This window comes from Lagopus leucura, unplaced genomic scaffold (genome assembly GCF_019238085.1).
Source record: "Lagopus leucura isolate 7727_CA_CO unplaced genomic scaffold, USGS_WTPT01 Super-Scaffold_100015, whole genome shotgun sequence".
In the NCBI taxonomy this organism is placed as follows: domain Eukaryota; kingdom Metazoa; phylum Chordata; class Aves; order Galliformes; family Phasianidae; genus Lagopus; species Lagopus leucura.
In genome coordinates, this window is record NW_024962269.1 from 5,437,617 (window position 1) to 5,461,112 (window position 23,496).

At 36.9% G+C, this 23,496-nt stretch overlaps 1 protein-coding gene across 3 annotated transcripts in view; it reads right to left on the reverse strand.

Annotated features, from left to right (window-relative positions):
* Positions 1 to 19,508: 19,508 nt before the first annotated feature.
* The window catches only part of UNC13C (unc-13 homolog C), a 120,607-nt gene continuing 116,619 nt past the window's right edge, over positions 19,509 to 23,496 (reverse strand). For all 3 annotated transcript variants that reach the window (XM_042875887.1, XM_042875885.1, XM_042875884.1), the window contains one exon: positions 19,509 to 20,821. In XM_042875887.1, coding sequence (XP_042731821.1) covers positions 20,536 to 20,821 — 286 coding nt within the window. In that variant the 3' untranslated portion in view covers positions 19,509 to 20,535. The remainder of the gene's footprint in view (positions 20,822 to 23,496) is intronic.

Here is a 23,496-nt window from a genome sequence, read left to right on the forward strand (position 1 = left end):
TTTCCATTGTCCTTGATAATGTCCTTGACATCTAAAAAGTGTTGTAGTGCACAATATCGAAAGGCACAAGATTGCTGCCCTTGCTGTATTTCTAACCTGCTTCTTAAAATATGAGAATCACAAATTTCAAAACCTCACAAGTGTGTGGTGGTGTTTTTTTTTTTTTTTTTTTTTTTTTCCCCCTCCAGGACATTGTGATAACACATTGCAGAAGGAGGAATTCTTAAGCATGTGTGTGTTATCACAGCACATAGGGAGTGTAGAGGATAAAGATTTGTCACAGCAATAAGCAACAAGTTGTCTGTTCAATAAATGGCTGGAGCTGCTTTTGTCAGGTATGAAGTAGTGAGTACTGTGTCAGGAATGAAGGGGAAACCACTTGAGATGGTATGTGACTTCTATTCATGTTCTGACTTTCTCTGAACATCAGGACAATAGCGTTCCATTTCATTATCATTCTTTGTAGTGTAACACCATACAGCAGCATCAATAACTAAAACATACTTTCTGTATATTATCCACTTAAATTCCAGAAATTTACTTGCATATGCAGAGATTCTGTGTTGTGATACACAGCAGTGTTTCTGGGTGGTTTTTTTTGTGGGTGTAATTTCCCACAAATAGGGTCTGGTTAAGGGGTGAAAAGTAAATTAATTATCTTCACTTTAAGGTGGTGCTTTGAACCTAGAAGCATTGTAACGCATTCAGATCTGCTCTGTAGTGACGTGGTAATGAACAGACAAGGACTGAAAGGGCTCACAATGTGTGAGTGACTTATTGGAAGGAGTACACCCACACTTTATCTTCTTATTCATGCAGTCTCTACCGATTAGGAATTCCTAAATCATTAACAGTGAAGGATCTGTAATGTGAAACTGTGGTCTCAAAGTGCACTTTGATCTCAGAGCTGAAATTCAGTGTTTTTTCTAATGGGAAGATTCAACTTAAGAGAGGTTGTGTCTGAAGTACTAAGGCAGGTCAAACAACTAAGGTGATGATGTCAAGTAGTAAGAGTGATGATTAGATGAATGTCAAACAATAGAAGTAAAAGCTTATTGCACTTCCAAATTCATTCTGTTCTGCCACTTGTCTCACTTCAGTCATAGGAGAGCATATTCATGGCCTGTTAAGAGCATGATAGGAGAGATTCAAGGAGAGCTAACTGGAGAATGTCTTAGCATGAATTCAGTAAGATAAAAGGCATTTGTTTCAAGTCCTTCTTAGGTTCTTTCATCTTCCTGTGGTTTAATTACTGAACTCAGGTTTCTGTTACCTTTATAACTGTCATTACTGTAGGTGGAATGTGACATTTGCTTCTGGCACTATTTAGACCACAGCATGAATTCACCCAGCTTGCAGGATGCTCAGCAGTACTGTTAATGCTCTTTTTGGCTCAACCTACTTATTGTTTCCTGGTGAGTGCCTTGGTTTTCCAGGGTAACAGTGGGGGTGAAACTGAGTAATGTTGGGAGATTGAGCAAGGAAGCAACAGTTCTCAGATCTCTTGAAAAGGTGTAGTACATGAGTTACATTTTTAGCATAGGAAGTGTTCAAAATGAAATAGACAGGAAATATCACTGCCAGATATGCCAATAGGCAGCTGCTAAAGTTAGAAAGCCAGCTTTATGACAGTGACGTGACTGTATGTTTTTGCTTTTCTCTCTTACACAGTTACCCTTAGCTGTGTGAAGTGCAAAGTCTAAGAATTCAGTAAATATTCTCTTACGCTTATTGGTACTGATGCTAGATTTCTGAAGTGGGAAGAATCGGGCTGTATTAAGCGCTGGATGCTTAGAAGTGGTTTAGTGGCGTGTCAGCGATCTAGCAGAGAGCAGTTTGTGATGACAGGGATCATAATCTCATTTCAGTGAGTGAGCAAATGGAAGAGTTGTGTTTTTCCTGTGCCCCAGAAGTCAGAGCAAGACACCAACCCACCTTCTGAAATCCACATTTCTCTATAAATAGCTGCCCTTCTCTCTAAGGGCTACACTGTGCAGAGCTTTAGTGCTAAAAGCATTAAGAAGTACTACCAAGTCAGTTTCTATTGCATTTTTCTAACTGAATGCTATTCAGTGCATCTTCTTCAGTCAGGAAATACAAAGGAGAAAGGGAAAGGTGTTGATCTTTGTATTTTTATCTTAGATGTTTCATTTTTTTTTTTTTTCCTGTCTTCTACTGACTGAAAAAGCACCTTTGTGTTTTACAGAAATAACTTGCTCTAATCCCAGAGATTTTTAGTTTTTGAGAATTCTTGAGAACATTTATTGAGAAATGTTGATTTGGGAAAATGTATTTCTTGGAGTGGAGATCTTAAAGACAAAAGAAAAAAGAACTGAATCTCTTTTCAAGAGACTTTTTAAAATTTCCTGTTAATGTTTTACTAGCAACTGGTATGGCCATGTATATTTAAAAAAATAAAAAATAAAAAAAATCCTAGCTGTATGGTCTTTAACAAGATGGATGGAGGGTAACATCCAGTTGGTCTTCACTGAGCAAGTGCTGAGAACGCCTAGTAGCTGAGTGCAGGGGCTTCTCTGTGCTCCTTGGAGATTTGGTGTATGGATTCAGAGCAACCTCTCAGTGGTGTACAAATGTCTGCTGGCTGATCAGGTGATAGTTTTTTTCCACAGTTGAACTTGGTTGTGTCTTGTGAACTTCATACACAGACATTTAGTTTGTGTTTATTTGTTAAAGGGTAAAAATAATGCTTTGATTCTGAGTATTTTTGCATTTTTCGTGCATGTGTTCTGAAGAGCATGAATTCAGAATGTAACTCCGTAATGTCATCTCATATATGACTTGTATGAGTTGGAAATGCAAAATTTACCTACTGATCCCAAAGTCAGGAGAGGTGAAACTGTGTAAGCAGTGGTGAATGATTATGAATGAGTTTTCTGCTGTACGCAGTCTTACTCAGCACTGCTAAGCTCTGTAGATTCCAACTGTTAGCAAAAGGATGGTAAGCATAATTACTTAAGAGACTGATAGTCTGTATTGACTCATTTATTGCTTTTAAGTGTCTGTTAAGAGCTTTTGTGCATCTGAGCCAGAACTAAAAGCTCTTGTGAAAACATGGGAACGTTGTGTTGTTGTGATTAAAAGAAACTGATGCATGACTTAATGACAGCTCATTTAATAGGAAGAAATACTGAACTAAGAGCTAATGTAACTAACTCACCATAGGCTCTGCAAGCACTGCTGCTATCACAGGAAAGGAGCAGGAATGCCTGGCTGGGTACGGTTTTTATGGGCAGAGGCAAAAAATGAAGTTGTGAAGCTGTGCTTAACTGATAGTAACTTTGTGTAAGAAAGTTCATTAGAGACCAGGTGTTTCTCTTCTAATGCTATTTGTGATATTAGATTTGTAAGGCCAGTTGTATGTGGTGGAATGGAAACTTGGCAATCTGAAAGACAGCAAACAAGGTTTTCCCTCACAATGGGAATGTTTACTTGTCTAATTCTGGTAGTGATGGAGGAGGAAGGGTGACAGTGTAATACCTTCTAAAATGCTGCAATAGATTTTGTATTTTCTTTTATCTACTAAAGAAGAAGACACAAGATCTAGCTACTAAATAATTCAGTATATTTGGAAATGAGGCATCTTTAGAATTCCTTCTGCATAGTATCCTTGATAACAAGCTTCAAATTGAGCTTAGTTTCTTGTCATCGTTCTCAAGTGCTTGGGTTGACCTTTGCTTAAAATATTTCTCTTCCAATATTTATTTCTCCTTCACATTTAGGAAATGTATACATAAACTCTACGTTACCAACACATACCTTTTAAAATGTTAGTTAGGAGTTAGAATCATAGGAAGGCTTGAGTTGGTAGAAACCTTAAGGATCATTAAGCTCCAACCACCCTGCTACAGGGTGAGTTGCCAGCCTCTACATCAAGTACTAGATTAGATTGCTCAGGGCCCCATCTACTTTATGTAAAGATTTTTTCAAGTTGTATGTTAAATACATTTTACTAGAAGAACCTAAATACTCAAACAGTAGTTGTGTCAGTCTTACAAATGCAGAAGTTTTTGTAAATTTAAGGGAAGTAAGTTCAAATAAAATTCTTCTCAAAAACATCTTTTGCTTTTATCGCTCCATGCTAGCTACTGGAACAACCTTGATAGCACTTAAGTAGTAGCCTTTGCTCCTTTCTCATACATATGTATTGTGCTATCCTGGGACCATCTGATAGGAATTAATTACTTCACTGATGATTGAAGAAATCTTATATCTAATCTAAGCCATTCTCTGTGAAGTTTAATTCATAACATAAAAACAGTTCCTGGCTAATAACTTAAAAATTGTATATTTTTATTTAGAATGTCTTCTGTTGAATCCTGTGTCCATCTCTGTTATCTTTTAATCACTGAGCAAATCCAAGATTAATAATAAAAATTGTCTTTTATTAATTAATAAAAATTGACTGAGCTAAAGGATGGTGTAAGATATGCATATGTTGGGTGGTTTCATCAAGAGTGATGAAATTGGTTTGGGAAAAATTGAGGCTAATGAGATTTCAAGTCCTAATTTTACACTTTCAATGCAGGCACAGATTTATTTAATAAAAAAGCTGTGTGACTGTGAGCAGCTTGTAGTTCACAGTGGTATTTCCAAATGACCCTTGATTCTCTGCCTCTTCACATTTCTGAATAGTTTTAGGAACATCACGATTAATAGTTTACATATAGTGCAGCCAGTTGCCAGTAAATCAAAAACCTCTGCTTCTTGAGATCCTAATTAGTTATTCAAAATAATACTGTAGAAATGTGAGGAATGAAGCCTGCAGGTAAATTACCTAATTGGCACATACGAAGCCTGGCTCTGTTCCCTGTTCTGGCATGGACATATCATATGACCTTAGACAGCTGTCTCTGCTTTGTTTTCCCTTTTCCCAGTGTGCTGTATCTGTTCTGATAATCTGTTTGCAGCAAGAAGTATCTGCTCCTGACTGTATTTTTTTGAGATAACAATTGGAATTTAAAAAGAACATCTGTGCCAGATATAGTATAAAACAGTCTAATAAAATGCAAATGTAAGCAGATAACTTTTTCCTACTTTTCCTACTTTTTCTTAGAGGAAGATTCTTTACATAGTTTTTTGTAACTTAATTGTAAATTCAGTATAATCATAGAACAGGCAGTATGTTAAGTCTGAATTAAAAGCTTGCCAGCTTTGAATTTTAAATTTGTATCTCAGTTTGCACTTCTAGATTCATGAATTAATAGCCCCTTAAATGTGGAGAGTACTCAGTCTTCTGGGATATTTGGATTTTTGCTTTGGACTTGCCTTTTTGATAACTACTGTTAGTAAACATAGAGACATTAGGATTTCAGATGCAATAATATCTGAAAAGGGTCTGAACATCTTGTTTTGTGATGTTCCTTTTTTGTGGACTTCATTAGTTCTGGGAACAACTCTCACTTCTTGAGGTGTAATGAGATCTTATTTTGAAATAATTAGGCACTTGTGTAATCTTGTTATTCACAGATTAACAGAAAGTTATTAACTGGCTAAGTGTCTTGCAGAATTGTTGATTGCTTCAGTGCATTTAACACCTTTTAGTTCCTAGCAACAGCTGCGTTTTTTTAGCTGGGAAAAGGTAGGAAATTACTGAGGAACCCCTTTTGGAAAAACAAAAACAAAAACTGTGAGAGAAATTCAAATAATTTCAGATGATGTGACATATTTTTCAGATAAATAAATACATAGCATTTCTGAAAGCATAAAAGATGCCTACTATTTTAATGGTGAAAACTTGAGAAGTCCTGTTAATACCTTACTGAAGGATACTGACAGTGAGCACATGAATTCATATATAAATCAAGTCAACAGAAAAATTAATATGAAGGAGAAATGATTATATTTAAACCCACAGGGCACTGTAATGGGCACAAGTGACAGAATGCTGGTGTTGTTTCTTCTTCTGAGTCCTAATATGATCAGATCTCAGGCAGTTTTACTAGTAGTTAGCAAAGATTTATGAATCGTTGGCTGTGGGTGTACAATTTCCAAGCCCTAGTTCTAAGTGAAGCTTAGTAGTTTTCAGTTGGCAAAGATGATTCTGGCTGCAAGTGGCAGCTGTGGAAGTTACTGAATTACAAGTGACTTTAAGGTTTGACTTTGCTAACTTACCTGCTTAATTTGCCTGGATTGTTTGTTTATTTATAGCTCTTGAAAATTTTTTTTTTTTATTTTTTAAGCAAGTATGGGATACATAGGCAAATAGCACTTGGAAACACTTTCAGCAAGTGACTTTAAGCTGTGAATTAATAATTCTTCTGCCTGTGCATATTGATATCCTTCAGCACAATGAAAATAGATTTCCTTTTCACACTGATATCTCCAGAAATTTTAGAAAGTTGGATTCTTCATGTGCCTTTTTTTCCCCTCCATTTACTACCTGCAATTACCAGAGGGCCAGCTGAGTTGAAAAGTCTGTTGAAATCTTCCTTCTTGGTCTAATAAAATCAGTGAGACACTTTGAAGCACCCAGAATCACAGGCAGGGATGTGCCCCATGTTGTGCCTTGGGAAAAACACAAAGTGCAACAGGGAGCAAATCTGGCTGCCTGAACAGCAATTCTCATTCTGTCACTGGCCCTCTGTAGTTTAAACAAATCATTGAATCCTGCTTTCTCAGTTCTCTGTGTGTGAGTAACTATGATGAGAATCATTCCTCAGAGGCTTGCAATGGAGTAGATCAGCAGCACAAGATGAATACCGAGGGGCTGTTCTTCCAATGCTGACTTGTCAGCTTTGGCTGATTGCCCACTCAGAAATCCGTTCTTAAATACCACCAAGAAACAGGCAGTCTCCTTCTTTTTTTTTTTTTTTTTTAATTCCTGTTTCTAGAGCAATGCATGCATTTGTAGTGGAGACTACAAGTGAATTAATGTGCACTTGGGACTGTGTGTAATCTTGTTCTCTGAAGACGTGCTTTTATGCAAGCATTCCTGTGCATTGTGCTTGGCGCGTCTATTTCTGTAGGGAGAACTGTAAAGTACATGGAATTCCACATGTAAAAACTCCTATTGTTTTCAGTGGTTTATGAATCAGGCCTAAGGAAGAAAAAGACATGGAAAATTCTGAAATCTGATGCCTTTCAAAGGAGGAAAATTTAATTTGCTGCAGATGGATCACCTTTTTTGGCTTTATAACAAAGCTGCTGGATAGCAATGTAATATTATTGTTTTTTAAAAAAATCTGATGCTTCAGAATTAAAAACAAAGAAACAGCTTTTTTTTTTTTTTTTTTTTTGGCAAACTGCAATAGAATTTGATGTTATTTAAATAAATTAACACTGAAATGTGATATCAGAATTATTTAAAACAATCTGATATAAGCTGGCAGCCAAAGGTCATTTTAACCCCTTGAGTTTATTGGACTCTAATTTTTTTCTTCCTCTATTTTTAGCACCAATTTGTCCTTAATGACAGAATCTTACAGAGCTTATTCCACTATAGTTCAGTTCACAAATCTCATTGAGAATGCTTTCTTCTTGTAAATCACATTTGTTAATGAAATTATGTTCTGGATAAATACCTTACAGTTAATTTTATCAAGCTTTTTGGTATGTTCTTTTGTTTTAATGGTCCTCTACATCTGCTTTACTAGACTTTTGAAAAATAGTTGCTCAATTCCAGCTTTGGTCCAAGGTCAGTTTTGCTGCTGAACCTTTTTTGGTGGTTACCTGATTGTGACTGCTCCATGAGTACTACTGTAGTAGCATGGGTTTAATCATAAACTGTTGAAGTTATAACACTAGAGAAAAAATTGAGCTCTCACTTTGTCTTTATAATTTAAATTTGGTTTGATAAGTGGACTGCTGTGCCACAATGATTCCTTCTCAAGCCTTAGGGCTGCTGCAAACCTCTGCTGTGCAATTGGCCTCACCAGCTGGACTATTTTCTTTGCATTAATAATGAAAGAAGAATAACACAAACCGAGCCTTCTTCAAGCTTGCTTGGAAATGAGGGCATGACCCTTTGCATTCCCAGGTTAGAAAGCTGCATAAGCCCAAAACTGCAATAGTGCTGGTTCAGCAGTTTAATAATCTTAACAGATAGTGCATTTGTTTCGCTCTCAACTATGGCAGAACTGAGTCCAACCCACGTTAGTAGATCAGTGTTTAATTTGTGTGCAGTGTATCTTGGTTTTTTTGATGTTATGGTATTGGCTGACTGATTTTTAAGTAGTGTAAAATGCATTGCAGAGCGCGGCATTTGTTATTCCTGATTTCAATAGTTTTCTAAATTTCATTCAGTGCTCAGATAACAAACCTTCTGGGAGCATGAGCTGTGGGCAGGAAGAGTAGGAAAAGCCAGTTGTTCCACTGTTGAGTGTTAACAAAAGGATCACTGAAAGTATATTTGGTACTTGATTTATATCTAATCAATTTTGTTCCTGTCATGGACTCTCCAAGTGCATCTAGAGCTTCACCCCTCCTGCTCGATCTCCTTCACAATCTGCTCTGAAGAGTTGTGGGGTTTTGTTGTTATGGTCACCTTGGCACAGATATCTGCTAATTATTCTCTGCCAGTCAGTTGTCTAAATAATTTACATTGTAACAATCTCAAAGGACTCTCCAGCTGACAGGTCTGATTTAGAGAAGTGCAGTCTGTGTTGCACAAAAAAAAAAAAAAAAGGCCTTTCTCTTTCAATTTTGCCCTTTTTTCTCTGTTTTGTGGCAATATATCTTGTTTGAGGTATCCCCTTTTTCAGTGATACTTTATTTGATACTGTCATCTAGATGCAAACCGTTCCTTGAAATATCAATTACCTTGCCAAGCTTTTCTCCTCTAGTGGTAAGTTTTATTTCCTGATGTGCTTGCTCGCTTGTCTTCTGCATAGACAGATGTGCTCTGGCTGTTCCAGTTAATTGTGTTTGCTGGTAAAAACATTATCCGAAGCAGTGGATTTTAGACCACTTCTGTTTCAATAAGCTAAGTGTAACTATTACGTTCATCCAAATAGGACTCTTTTGGTTGGAGCTAGCCTAAATGGCTAATAACAAAGGTTTAACCACTTCTCACAGATTTAGGTAGTCAGTCTTAAATAATAAGACCTATCAAAATTGCAAGCTGCATATAAGCACTTTGTAAATAGAGAAGAGATTTGATACTTACAATAAATGTTGTACGTAAGCTTTGTTTACTTTGTGTGTGACAGTGAAGGATATAGATTCAGAATAATACTCTTCACTGTTTCCAACTAGCAAAAAATGCAGTAAGCCAATAGTAAATGTAAGCAGTGTTACAGGTTTCTTTTCTTTTTTCTGCTGTGCAGTGTCTCCCTGATCAGAAATGAAATCCTCTGCATTAGAGAGATGTGCTGTAATTATATGGGCTATTGAACATTATAGAGCACAGTTGTTGATAGGAGTTAAGTTCACGTCTGCTGTTGACTTCAGTGGCTCCTGCAATGTTTTGTTTCTAATGTCAAGCTGTGTAAGGAAGAACGAGAGCCTTAATTCAGTTTCCTAGCAGTCAGGGTACAGGGAAAGCTTAGTCTGATGTGAGCTTATTCTCACAAATTACATAGGGAAAGGTGATACCATTTAAAATGTGTATTGATTTAATATTGCCACCTAGGTGCAAATTAGCATGTTGATACATTGATGCATCATTAGATGAAAATTGCTGTTGTTTCTCAAGCTCCTCAGGAGAACATTCTACCTAGTTAATGGTATTGTCTCTTGCCTGTGCATTAGTCAGGGAAATGATCTCTCAGAATCCTTAGTTTGAATTTGTTTTTTCCAGGCTGGGAAAATATTTATCATCTTGTAACAAACAAAGGATAGTGAAGTACAGAGCCCATGTACTCAGGCTTCACTTGGTACAAGAGGAGTGAGGAGACCCAGATCAAAATCTACCACTAATGAAGTGGCAGTCAACAGAAGGAAACTTGAACTAGAGTAGAACATGACAAAAATAGAGAGCTCTACCTGTCTTTATCTGTTGTATCAGTGTCACACCTATTGTATTCTGGTTCTGCTCTCAGTTAAGGAATACAGTCTAAGGCTGGATGGCACGTCAGCCCGACTCTATATCTATCCCTCTTGTCCTGCTTTTCTTTCTTCTGAATCTCTCTCCCTATTGCTGGGAGAAAATGCAGTGAAGGCTACCAGGTAAAAAGATACCTAAGTGGGTGATTGGATTATGGAGGTGATCATATTTCCCTCTACCATCTCTGTAAAATATCCTCTTATGCCATTTTGCCTATATTGATCATCTCTCTTGCTGAAGCTCTTCACTCTTCCTCAGAAACCAATTGGTCTTCCAAGGTTTGTCCTTCTACCCCACTGCTGATGATCACAGTTACATATTCGAACTATCTGTACTATGTCATTTCAATTGCAAAAGCAAGGCAAACTGATGGCTTGCATTTGTTTCTCTCTTTCAAATCTTAAAATAGTGGTCACAGGGAATTACAAAACAGTGCAGCTATTGTATTTATTCAGCTTACATGTATATTACAGCTGATGTGTGGCTGTTGTGTATGAATTGTATGGTTTTACGGACAAAGCCCTGCCATCTACTTAAAAGCTAAAATCAAGCTAGCAGGCATGGTGTAGCTACAGTGACTTCTTTACTCAGAAGAAACATAGGAGACTGTTATCTAGGGGAAGGGAGCTTATTCAGTGTGCAGTAATTTTCCATTAGTGTTGTACTATTCAGCGTGTATTTTGGCAATTCCTTTTTTTTTGTGTGCTGCTAGTCAGTCACTGACATTTGTTTTCATAGTGCTGTAACCTCAGGCCTAAGGCTTAACTCACATTGCAGTCAACTGTCATCACTCAGTAACAAAAAAAACTTCTGCTTAAATGGATAAGCATTGTTGAATAAAATGTGTGGGGCCTCCTAATCATCAGAAGAATGAAAGATAGAGCCGCTTCATTGACCATCAGAGGAATTGCCAAGAACAAGAGCACTGTTAGCAAACTCCAGTAAGTGAAGTGCAAGTGAAGACACTTCTGATTTCTGCCTGAGACTGTTCGGTTGCAATTCTGATAAAGTCGGTTGCACTCACCAGTGTATGTTTTATACACTGTGTCCAGTCAAACAAGAGCATGTACACAGCTTACAGAGCAAAGCTGTGAGTGGTTTCTATGGCCAGTAGTTCTCTCTGGATTGCTCTCTTTCCCTGTGAAACTGAAGACCACTTAGAGAGAAGAGTATTTGTTGGGGGTCCCAAGTTAATGTAGCATCACTGAAGTTTCTCTTAGTCCTCGTGCAAATCTTTACAGTGGGCATTTAGTGTATGGCATGTGTCACCTTCAGGATTTTGAGTCGTTCTTGCATGGAGTCTGGAAAGTAAGGCCCAGCATGGCTGTCTTGGGCAGTCTTTTACAGCCAGGGCTTAATACTTACGGTTAATGTGAATTGAGAGCTCTGTGATCTGGCATACAGCATGCTGTTTGCAGGCAGTGTTATACTGTATCAAGGAATAAGGTGAACTGAATTTGTTACCATCAATAGAAAACATGCTTTCCTATTGTCTGAGCAGATTTTTTTTCTTGTTGATAACTTCAGAGCTTCAAATCTTTATTTGTAGTATCCAACACTATACTCTGTCTGTTATGTTGTTGAATTAAATCATGAACCTTATGCATTAACATTCCTGAGTTTGGGAGTGTAGTTGATTTTCAAAGCTGCCCTTCAAATCAGTTGAAAACCATAAGGTGTTTCAGAGCAGTTTGTGTAAATGAGCTTTGAGCTATAGAATCATTTTGGGAAGATCCTTTTGTTTGTCATCTTCTTGACTGAGGTTTGTCCTCAAATTAGATTTTGTAGGAATTTATAGATGAATCTCTTAGAAATTAACTTATACTCTATGTGCACAGGTATATTCTCCAAGTACATGTTCTAATGTTTCTATGTATCAACTGATACCTTCAGCGACATCTTTTTGTTGTATTCCAGTTCTACTCATTGGTAGCAATCTGAAGTTGATTGTTACTTCTGAAGTAACTTAGGATTTTTTTCCTGTGAAGTCATTTTCTTGAATTTTTGGTAGTGCAACTCCATAATGTGTACACATTACCAAAAGGTGCACATAGATGATAGGAAAATGCTATTGAAATAAGCAGGTCTAAACAACTGAATGGTGTTCACAGAATACTTTCCAAGACATGCCCAGCTGTGTCTGTAAATAATACTGAATCCATTTATGTTAATTATGTCTGTCAGTTGAATTTAAATTAATACAATAACTTTATGTTTGTCACATTTGTTCAGCTGTTTTATTTAGTTTTCAAGGGATTTGCATGAAATGGGTATTTTAATTTAGACTAATGAAGTAACAGTAAATTATCCCTTTGTCTTCAGTGTTTGCCTACAGATTTTTATTTCTGCAGTTACTGCATGAGAATATTGATGAAAACCAGTAAAATAGATTAAGAGAAGTGAAACCATGAAAATATTTGTTTTATTATTTATTGTTAAGTTTCTCAATTGATGTTGTTGATAATCTCTTGGATTTTTTTCTCATTTTATATTAGTGTGGAAAATTAGTGGGCCAACTAAATGCTGGGACACTGCGTGGTCCAGAACTTCTTGCTGATACTGACTCCAAAAGTTGAAGTTGGGTTTCTCTTGCTCAGGAAAAAATACTTCTTTTCTTTTTCGGTATGGTAGATTGCCATCTCCCCAGATTTGCCATTTTAGATGTCAAGATCTAGTCTCCTGTCACACACATCTGATATGGTTTTTTTTTTTTTTCTTCTCAATTTGAAAGGGAGGTGAGAACTTGAATCATGTCTCTTTCTTTTGATGCAGTAACTTTCTGGCTGACTATGCCATGTAAATAAGCATCCACAGGACAAAGGGCATGCAGAAAGGATGAAATGTCTCTACAAAAAAGTGTTATCTCTTTTCACTGTAAAATAGTAGATGTGCCATTTTGTAGCTGTCTCTGGACAGCTGTGAGTTATTAGGGAGTTTTAAACCAAAATAATAATTATATCCTAGTGTTAACTGTAATGATTACATGTACAAGTGTTCTCATTTTATTAACATGTTTTAGTAATCAAGGATCTTTATGCGAAGACCCAGTAAAGATTATGTAATTATCAATATTAAAAAACAAAGATGCTAATTTTGAGGCCCACTCCAATTCGAGTTAATTGCAGTGCCATGGAAGCTACTATTCATAAGACCTATTTGCATTTTTTTCGCAGCTACAACCGAGCTATTTGTTAGCTATGTCTTAGTCTACCCTCTTAACTATGCTTGTTGTGAAACCTGAAGGTACATCTATCTGCTTCTGCAGTTCTCTGTGGTAACAGCTTGTTTTTGTTGTCTCAGTGTTAGGGATGGGTAGGACTGGGTGCTCTCTGAAGTTCTCTCCCAACTTATTTTGTGATTCTAAAACATGCATTTGGTACCTTTGTCCCTTCTGTGTAAATCTTAGCTAGTAATACAAGAAGTCTTGACAAGACATCTTTTATTCTAAAAAATGTCAATACCTCAAAAGAGAAGTTTATGTTTCCTCTGAATGTTTTTGATTTGGTGCATCTTCTTTTTTGCTGAAATTCAGAGTCCCATTCAACAAGTAACCTTCTGCCCACAAACTGGAAAAGCAGATCCAGGATGGTAGAAGTAACTTGAGCTAAATGGCTCAACTCAAATGAAGTGCTGAAAGAACAGATTTTTGTTCTCAAAATCTTCTGTTTGGTTGTTGATCAGCTGTGCTGTTTGCTGGAGAGGTTACAGTCAACTGCAATTAAAAATTTTGGAATTGTTTTGCTGCTGGAAGTGTAAGTATAGAAGTTTAGTATTAGAATGAATGTAGTAGATAATGTAGAAATTCAGATAGCAGCATATGATTTTTGGGAAGTTTTTTTTTTCCTTACATATGATCAAAACTAAATCTGTTCTCTGTCACTCCTAGTTACTGGGGAGCAGTGATGGACAATAAAACATACCCAGCTCCTAAGGAAGGGAAATCAAATGAATTCAGTGAATTTGCACCCTGTAACAGCAATGTCCTGGCTTTACAGAGAAAATGCAAATAGAACTTGCCAGAACAGACTAGTTCAATTAAGTATATTGAATCCAACCAATGTGCGTGGCACAATATGTGAGGAAATGGGTTTATAGCATGATTTTTATATTGGCTTTTCTAGATATGGCTGACTGGCTTCATGGATGGATTCACTAGCTTCCTGAATAAAGACTAACTTCCCTATTGCATAAAAAAAGCTGATTGTGAATGGACTATGTGTGTAATGAAGAATGGAGTTCACTACTTTTGGCAGTGAAGCTCTGTAGGGAAAGTTGTGATTGCTGCTATTATGCAGGAAGGTGGTGAGTGCTTGGTGTTCAAGTGTTTGGCTAAATTCAATTCTTAGGGTGGTTTAGGCCTTTTGGTGTATTTAAAAAATACAGAAGAACTACCATTTGATAGGGTGGATTAGAATGCAAATCAAGTCTCTTTTGACAGTGACATTTAGTGCTTGCCAAGAGTGTGAAAGCAATTTAGAAGATAATGCCTTGTTTGTACCTTGGAGAGCACTTGCAATTGTGTGGGTTAGCAGAGCTCTGAGGGATGGCATTTGTTTCTGTAGAGCTGTTCCCACTGTCTGCACCTTAATGAACTGTGTGATTGGTCGGGCCATGGCTGAGGTGGCTGTCCTAGATATGTTCATTTCTAGGTTGAGGACAGGTGTGGTGCATAAGCTCATGAGTAGTAAGTGCGTTTATCAGAAACTGCATGTGAAATGTGGTTCTAGGACAGTAGAATATTGTGAGTTGGGAAGGACCATGAGGAACGTTGAGTCCAACTCCTGGCTCCACACAGGACCACCAAAACAAGAAACGATCATTTGTTGTACAATTCCAGATGAGATTCCAAGATAAAATGGTGTGATACTGAAATTCTACATTAAACAAACAAACAACAATTAAATTGCTGATAGGTGTCCTCTTGTAGGCCAGACCAAAATGAGAGAATTACAGTTTACAGAATGAGAGAAATACTTTCTGAATTTTTCATAAGGGATCTCCTGATTGGATACTGTTCAAGGGTGCAAATATTTTTTTTTTTTTTTTTTTTTTGTTACAATCATTTACAGTCTAGTCTTAGGGGAATCTTCAGTGATGGAACGTACAAGACCTGAAAGGAAACTAAAATCTTTCATTGCCAATACATCTAGACAGAGTAAAGAGCACAATCAAAACCTAGATAACAACCAGTAGGGAGGAAGTAATGTGAAAAATAGTTTCATAGTTCAGTGCTTAGACTTTGATAATCCAACAACTATGTTTTTATTATTCTGATGCTAATAACTCTCCCATAGAGATACAGCATATGAAGAACCATGCATGTGAAGTTCTATCTGGTAGATGTTTCCCTTCGTATGTTCAGTTTCCTGGGTATAGAGTCCCACATGAAAGGCCAAATGCTATAGTTCAAATGCTGTCATCTTAACACGGGTACATTTGAAAAATGGCATTAGACAGATCCTGCTTGATGTTTATCTATGTGGAGTTTTAGGGCCTGTGATATATTTCATAGGAGTTGGAGGTTGAAGGTGGTGCTGTAGCCTGTGCTCCTTGCTAAATAAAATTGTTTTAAATCTGCTCCTTTAAGTTTAAGAATGTTTCCTTTACTGAATATTTATGTATTTAATTGAAGTGCTGCTAATTTTTTTTTTTTTGTCAGATATTAGCAGTGAAGCTCACTGAGGAAAATTTAATGCAGTTCCTTATAATTGGCTAATATGTTTCCATCTCATAAAACTAAATTTAAAGAAGTCTCTTTTAAGCTGTGGTGAACTGAGTTATCATGCTGTTTCTATGCTGGTTAATTTGAAGTTTTGTCATAGCTCAGGCTTCTATAAATGTATTTGTTTTTCTAGGTGCATGTCAGGTAGTTTCCATGTAGTAAAAGAATGGGATAGAAAACAGAATAGAAAACCTGTGCTTAAATCAATTTTGCCTTTTTCCTCTTTCATTCTTTTTATTTCCCAATGTGTATAAGTTGCTCTCTATAGTAACAAACACAAATGGAGCTCCAACTTGAGTTCTGATTACATCAGTTCAACTGTCACCGAGAGGTGAAATGGAAATAAATAGCTGTCACTGCACTTACATTAGTTCATTAGAGTTCAGAAAATGTTCTTGTAAATAAAAATTCAGGGATTAGAAAAGTTATATTTTTTTTTTTAAGTAAAAAGATAACATAATTTCTTATAAAATAGTGCTAGAGACTTTTCCACATCAATGGACTTTCACAACTTAGAATGTTTGAATTTACCTAGTTGTGTTACACCATTGCATTTACTTGCGTTTCCATTTGTAACTGTCCTGTGATATGTTACAATATTCTTTTCATCTTTCAGAAGAGTAGATGCAGGAAGTAAATAATAATCTGTTAAAAATAGTGCAATATTAGTGCCTAGTTTTTAAAGCTGTTAGTTATAAGGGTTTATTTTGCCAGGTTGTCTGATTGCTTCTGGTGTGTGCAGCTGAGACCAGACTATTTATCACTGTGGACAGCGACTGACTTCCTTGACAAGTTCGGTTGCTATTTCTGTATTGGTGTGTATGAGTGCTAAGTGGATGCTGAATATATTGCAGACCAAAATGCATGCTGTTTTATAGTAGAATAAACAACAGAAATGTGCTAAGTGCTTAATGCAAAAATGAAACACAAGTCACGTTCCCTAGCCTTATCATTTTTAAATAATGGAACCAGACATTATTTACTGTGTAATAATTTTTCATGTTATCTACAGTCATAGAATTCTGGAATGGCTTAGGTTGGAAGGGACCTGAAAGCCCAGCTAGTTCCAGCTACCTGGTGGGACTGCTCACAGCCCCAACCATCCTTGCCTTGAGCACCTCTAGGGATCAGGCATCCACAGGTTCTCTGGGCAGCCTCTCATCACTCTCTGAGTAAAAGATTTCTTCTTAACTTCTAACCTAAATCTCCTTTGTTTTAGTTTTAAAGCTATTCCTTCTCGTATCCCTCTTTTTTATAAGCTCCCTTCAGGTATTGGAAGACTGAACCAAGGCCTCCCTGGAGCCTTCTCTTCTCTGAGTTAAACAAGCCCAACTCCCTCAGCCTTTCTCCATAGGAGAAGTGCTCTAGCCCTCTAATTGTCCCTATAGCCCTCCTCTGGACCCATTCCAACAGCTCTACATCCTCCTGCTGTGGGCCCTGAGCCTTGGTGCAGTACTCCAGATGGGGCCTCACAAGGGCAGAGTAGAGGGGGACAATCACCTCCCTCACCCTGCTAGCCAGTTCTGTTTTGGTGCAGTCTAGGGTGCAGGTGACTTTCAGGGCTGCAGTTGCACACTGCTGGATCATGTCTAGCTTTTCATCCACCAGGACACCCAAGTCCTTCTCAGCAGGGCTGCTCTCAAAGATTTCTTTTCCCAGTCTGTACTCATACTTGGGATTGCCTTGTTGATCCTCATTCTATTCATGCGGGCTCACTTTTCAAACCTGTCCAGGTTGCTCCGGATGGCATCCCCTCCCTTCTACTCTGTCAACTACACAACTCAGCTTGGTGTCATCAGCAAACTTTCTGAAGGTAAACTCAATCTCACAGTCTGTCATTGATAAAGGTGTTAAAGAATATTGATCCCAAGACTCGTCCCTGGAAGACATCACTTCTGTCTAATTGGGCATAGGGCTGTTGAGCACAACTGCAATTGGACTGCGGCCATCTGACCAACTCTTTATCCACAGAATAATCCAGCCTTTAAATCCATATTTCTCTGAGATAAGGATGTGGTGTGGGACCATGTCAAAGCCCTTGCACAAATCCAGGTGAATGGCATCTTACTTTGTTTGCTGCATTATAGAAAGCCACCCAGTTGGTCAGGCATGATCTGCCACTGGGGAAGCTGTGGCTGTCTTAGATTGCCTCCACATCTTGTATGTGCCTTAACATGTTATCCAGGAGGATCTGCTCTGTGATCATAGGATGATTTAGTTTGGAAGGTATGTTAAAAATTTGGTAGTTTCTACAATAATTTTGCCCAGAGAAGTGGTGGAGTCCCCAACAGTGGATGTATTTTAGGGATATGTAGATGTGGCAGTAAGGAATGTGATTTAGTTGTGGACTTGGCAGTGTTAGGTGATGATTAGATGACTTAGATGATCTTGAAGGTCTTTTCCAACCTAGATCTTTCTTTGATTCTATAATGTTTGTTCTTATGCTGCAGGAATAACCTCATCCCTTGAGAATTCCCTCCCTCCCTCTTTTTTTTTTTTTTTTTTTTTTTTTTTGAGACCAAATCTGCTGATGATTTCTTGCATTAATTCTTAACTGTTAATAGATCGTGTATTTTAAGTGTCGTCCACTGTAGAAGCTTTGATCTGTACTGTGCAGAGATACAGCTGAGGAGTGGTGTGACTTGCACACACAAGTGGCTATTGCTGTGGAGGAGGTATTATGCGGACTCAAGATCTTTAATTTTGTTCATGTTACTGATGCCTACCTATGGACATTGCTTTCAAGTAACGCACAAAACACACCTGAAATATTAGGTTCTTGAATTTGTTCCAAATTTTTGAGAGTTTTGCAAGTATTTGCGATTACGTGAAACCTATTTTTAGTAGGTATTATTGAGGTAGCATTCTTAGAAACATTTTGGGAATCATTTAATGCCTAAAATTATGAACTGCTTTTTGTAAAATTATCATTTCTCTTCATATAGAGAAATGCCTTTTTGAAGTGATGAGGAAAAAATATACTCATCAAAATCTGTCGTACAAATTCTGCAATACATAGCGATCAGTGCTGATAAACTTAACCTGTCTTTTCTAAAGGTGTAAATATATTTCTGGGAAATCTAATTCTTAGCTTTCAGGAGGATGTAGGGTTAAAAAAAAATGTTCTTAAATTGCTCTTTCATGCTAATATGTCACGGGAGCATATCCTGGCAAGAATTTTTGTTTTACCTATGTGAAGTCACATACTGTGTTTTAAATGACTGGAATCAAGTCTGTACTAGCTCTATATCCTTCATTCCATTTGTTTATTTTTATTCTGAGCTGAAAACTCCAACTTGGGTTGGAAACTTGTAGCTAGCAATAATGACGTGCATATAATGTTCAGTCATAATACACATAGTATACTGCAGAATGCTGTGTGTTGCATTATTACAGAATGTTATGTCCATGTACATTAACAAAATGTGTGCATCACTGATCATGAATTTCTGTGACCTTGACATGCATCTTACGCTTAGAAAAGAGCCAAATGCTAAGCACTAGACATCGTACTGTGATGTGCTGTATTGTAACCTGTCCGCCGGCTTCACTGGTATTTAAATCTATAGGAACACAAACAGTATCAAATAATATGACTAGAAGCGGTTTCTTCATACTTTATTTTACAATTTATCACTAAATATATTTACAGGACACAGAGTTTGATTAGTGCAATACATAGTAATGTTGCATAAGTACAAACTGTTGAACTTCTCTTAAAAAAAAAAAAAAAAAAAAAAAACAACCAAGAAAAAACACCCAAAACCCAACATAAAACCCTGAACCAAAGCAAAACAAAACAACAAAAAAAAAAAGCCAAAGCTAAAAAGTCTCCAAAACAAAAGAAATACAGCATTTAACTGAAGTTACAGCTAAGTATGTAAAGCAATGTTAGTAACTGAGTGAAAATGCTACCTGCATTGTTACTTTTCAGAAACAATTCCTGGAAACAAACCACAAACCAGCTTTGTATTCCAAACTATTAACCCTTCTGCAGTACCTTATCATTTAAAAATGGTTTTTGAATGCACATATACTGTACTGTATGACAGTCTTATTCTACAGATACCCCTTTAATAGAAATATGATATTACCTTGGCAGTTTTGAAGAACAAAGTTATTTCAAGATATCAAACATCAGTAACAAACTCTAATAAGCACAGCTTCTTGAGAACTTGCTTAAACAGCATTTCTTCACAGTGATATTTATGAAAGGTTGGAAAAAGATTAGCATAAAATATTTCCATCCTTTTTCATTTTTATGCAAAAATCATTACTTTATACTGGTAATTATAAAATTACAAACACTTCTATAAGTAACTGCATCTGTAGTAATGATAGAAAAAGTTATCAGTAAGATACCTAAAATGAGGCTAGCATAAAATGATGATTTGAAGTAAATTAGCTATTTCTTTAAGTAATGGGACATAAATTAAGTTAAAATATGCAACACAGTGGTTTAAGAGAGACAGACTAGTAATCAATTCAAAAAGCTATTTATTTATAAATGTTATAAAATAAAGGGATCGAGATGAGGCAAAATCAGCGTTTTAAAATATATACTATATCATTTACTCTTAATGTTAGTTTTAGTTTTGGCACTTCATTGGAACAATTACTTTAACAAAGACCAAAATATGTAGAAAAGATATACAGCTCCTTGACATACTTTGCAAGTATAGTACAGAAGTACTGGCAAACACTGAAAACATGGTTAAACATTCCCACAAATTTGCACATGCATGCACTATTCAGACAACAGCACTGAATCTATGTTCTTACAGTGATAGTCTTGCATTACTTGACTAATTTAGGCTGTTTCTTCGGCAGATCTTGTTTCTGATTTAAGTCTTACAAATTCTTTAGCAACTTCATCATTGGTCCTCTGAGAAAGTATCCTAAGAATCGTCAACCCAGTCTCATCTACAAAGATGTTTCTCAGCAAAGGATACCAGGATGCACAACTACCTTTCTCTGCTATTTTTTGCAGCTGAATAACCGTCATTCCTATGATGCGATCTTCTCTAGCAAAGCAGTAATCTTTCACTGACAGATGAAGTTCATAGGCTCCTGGTTTATCTTCATTACTCAAAGTGCTGCAAGAAATAAGAACACAAAGTTGGAACAAGAAGTTTAGTTTCATTCCCCTGAGAGATGAGTGTGCTCTAGAAGTGTTGTCACTATGAAAATGGTGGTGGCGGCTTTTTTTGTGGTTCATTTTTTTTTTTTTTACAACAGATTATCATATAGTTTTGAACCTTCTGCACATTAATATCTCATGTGCTGCTGATCATGCAGTCCTTTTTCCCACAGGGCTGAACAGAAATGGAAGGAATTTAGCAGTTCCTTCAGCATCTGTACTGCTGTTACCTTTCCCCAGAAAACACCTCAAATGTGCAACTATTTCCTCAACTATCATAAATATAAAAATACTTACACAGGCATCCTTAAATCATAGATGGCTTCTGTTTAGGGGGATTACCTTCTTCATAGGTAGGAATAAATTTTTTTACTTAAAGATTTCGCTCATTATTTTTCCCAGCTGAGTAGTTCTGAATTGTGCAACCAGGGAGAAGCAGTTTCTCTGCTATCATGTATTATTTTCTGAATGTAAATTCTATGCCTGCAGTGTAAAGTCCTACACCACTTTTTGCTGCTGCTTCTGTCCTTGCTGTCTTCCCCCTGCTGTGAGTTGGCACCTGGATTTTTTCAGTCTCCTTAAAGTGAGTTCTGTGCTCACAAAATGTATCTGAGCTGATCTTCTGTTTCTTTTTGTTTTGTCAGGACCAAATTGGCTTGAGGATGTACACTTCTGTTTGCTCGAAGTTCTGTATTTAGTATCTATCAATATGATTCCTAATGTAACACAGATGTTGCACTGAGAAATTAATAGGAAGCATTTCCTTTGGTGTCAGTTGATTTAAATAACTGCCATCTTATCACAACTGTTTTACGTACCAGTCTCACACTTTGTATTTACTTACTGCCAGTGTTGTAGCTCCTAGATAGAAAAGAAAGAAACTTAAACTATCACAGTAATTTTGAAATGACTGCAAGAACCTGCTTTTAGCATCTTTCATCCAATACATCTGAGATGTTTTTAAAGTTTAATGGAGGATTTTAAAAGCCCAACCAAACAAGAAGCTCTGCAAGCTTGTTTTTAAAAGTAAAATTTATTCCCTTCCAAGACTATTAGGGATCCTCTATGCTGTATTAAAATCTGGCCTGAAAGCTATATATAGCACATGTGAGACAGCAGATATCCCCATGAGCTTAGGGGCTAGTTACATTTAATTAGAATTGTACCTACTGAAAAACCAAAGCAAACTGGGGAGAATTTTCCCTGTTACGCAATTGCTGCAGTGGGAATTCTACCATGGCCTGCTTATGTCTTCATCCTGTCTGAAGTCAGAGCTCATTTTGCAGGTCGCTGCAATCCCTTACAAAGGAGAGCAGTTATGCTTGCTGCCATAGATACGAAGGGGGCTTGTTTCCTAACAATCAGCAAGTATTTTATTTTAATTCTTCACGTCCTTTACTCTGTTCTGAATCACATGAGCAGGACAGGGTATCTCTGAGACAGCAGGTTTACAATATCATTTGATTTAATGTAAATATAAAGGTATTTGATAGACAGTGTTAACCCTTGTGCAACACAGTCATTCAAATGGGATTTCAGGTTTTGATTTATGTGAAAATAAATATTTAAGCTGTAATCATAGGAAAGATCTGTGCATATCTATAAAATAAGGCTGTCATAAGCTTCAGAAAGAAGACCCAGCTCATCATAAAGGTGAATGTGTGTTTAGCTTTTAGGAGAGAGCAGTATTCATAAGAACGAAGAAGGCTGTACATAATTTACTGTAATTTCATTTGGATTTTTGCAACTATTCCCATTTAATCTAATTTTTAGTTGCTTCTATCCATGTAGTTGTATATGAAACTCGACATTGTAAATTTTGTGCGATTTTAATAGCCACAAACAAGTAAAGGAAACACTTTCTTTCTCTACGTTTCATAGGTTGCTACTTCCATTTGCAATCTCAGTGCATTTAATATCATTTTTCTGGAAAAAAAAAATTGTTTGAATCATACAGTGTGATTGCAGGTGATGCCCCTCATTCTTCCCAGGCAGCTCTGAGGAGCTGAGGTTCCCAGCTAGTCTGGGAAACTGTTCTGAAGAGGTTGTGAGAAATATTTGACTGGAGAGCTTGGACACGAACCCTACTTTGCTCACATTTTTCCTAGGGCTTTCTTCTTCACCTTGTCCTTTTATGTTCACATAAAAGCAGTCTCAGCCTGCTTGCTGCTCAGTATCCTTATAGGTCATTTACTGTCACAGATAAAGCACTGGGAGAAATAAAATTATTGGCAACCAGCCTGAAAAACAGCTTCATGGTCATACACAAGAAAGTGAGCTCTGTCCCCCCACTGTGTGTGTGGGAATTCAGTGCTTGGAAAATGAATCAGTTTCAGTTAATAAATAGGGGGATGAGTGGACAGGTTAAAGGGATGCACTGTGAGGAAATACTAAATTTAAAACTTCAGGTATTTAGAGCTTTGGGCATTAAGTAAAGATAAAACCATTCACAAAAGCATACACAACATTTTAAATATTTAGGTATATCAATAGAGATAACGGCCTAGCTGTAAGAGTTAATACATCAGTCCAGATAACTATTTAGGTAAATCATTTCCTAGGAACACAGATACTTATTCCTACATGTGAAAATGAATTGCACCTTTTAAGCAGCTTTTAGAAGATTGAAAG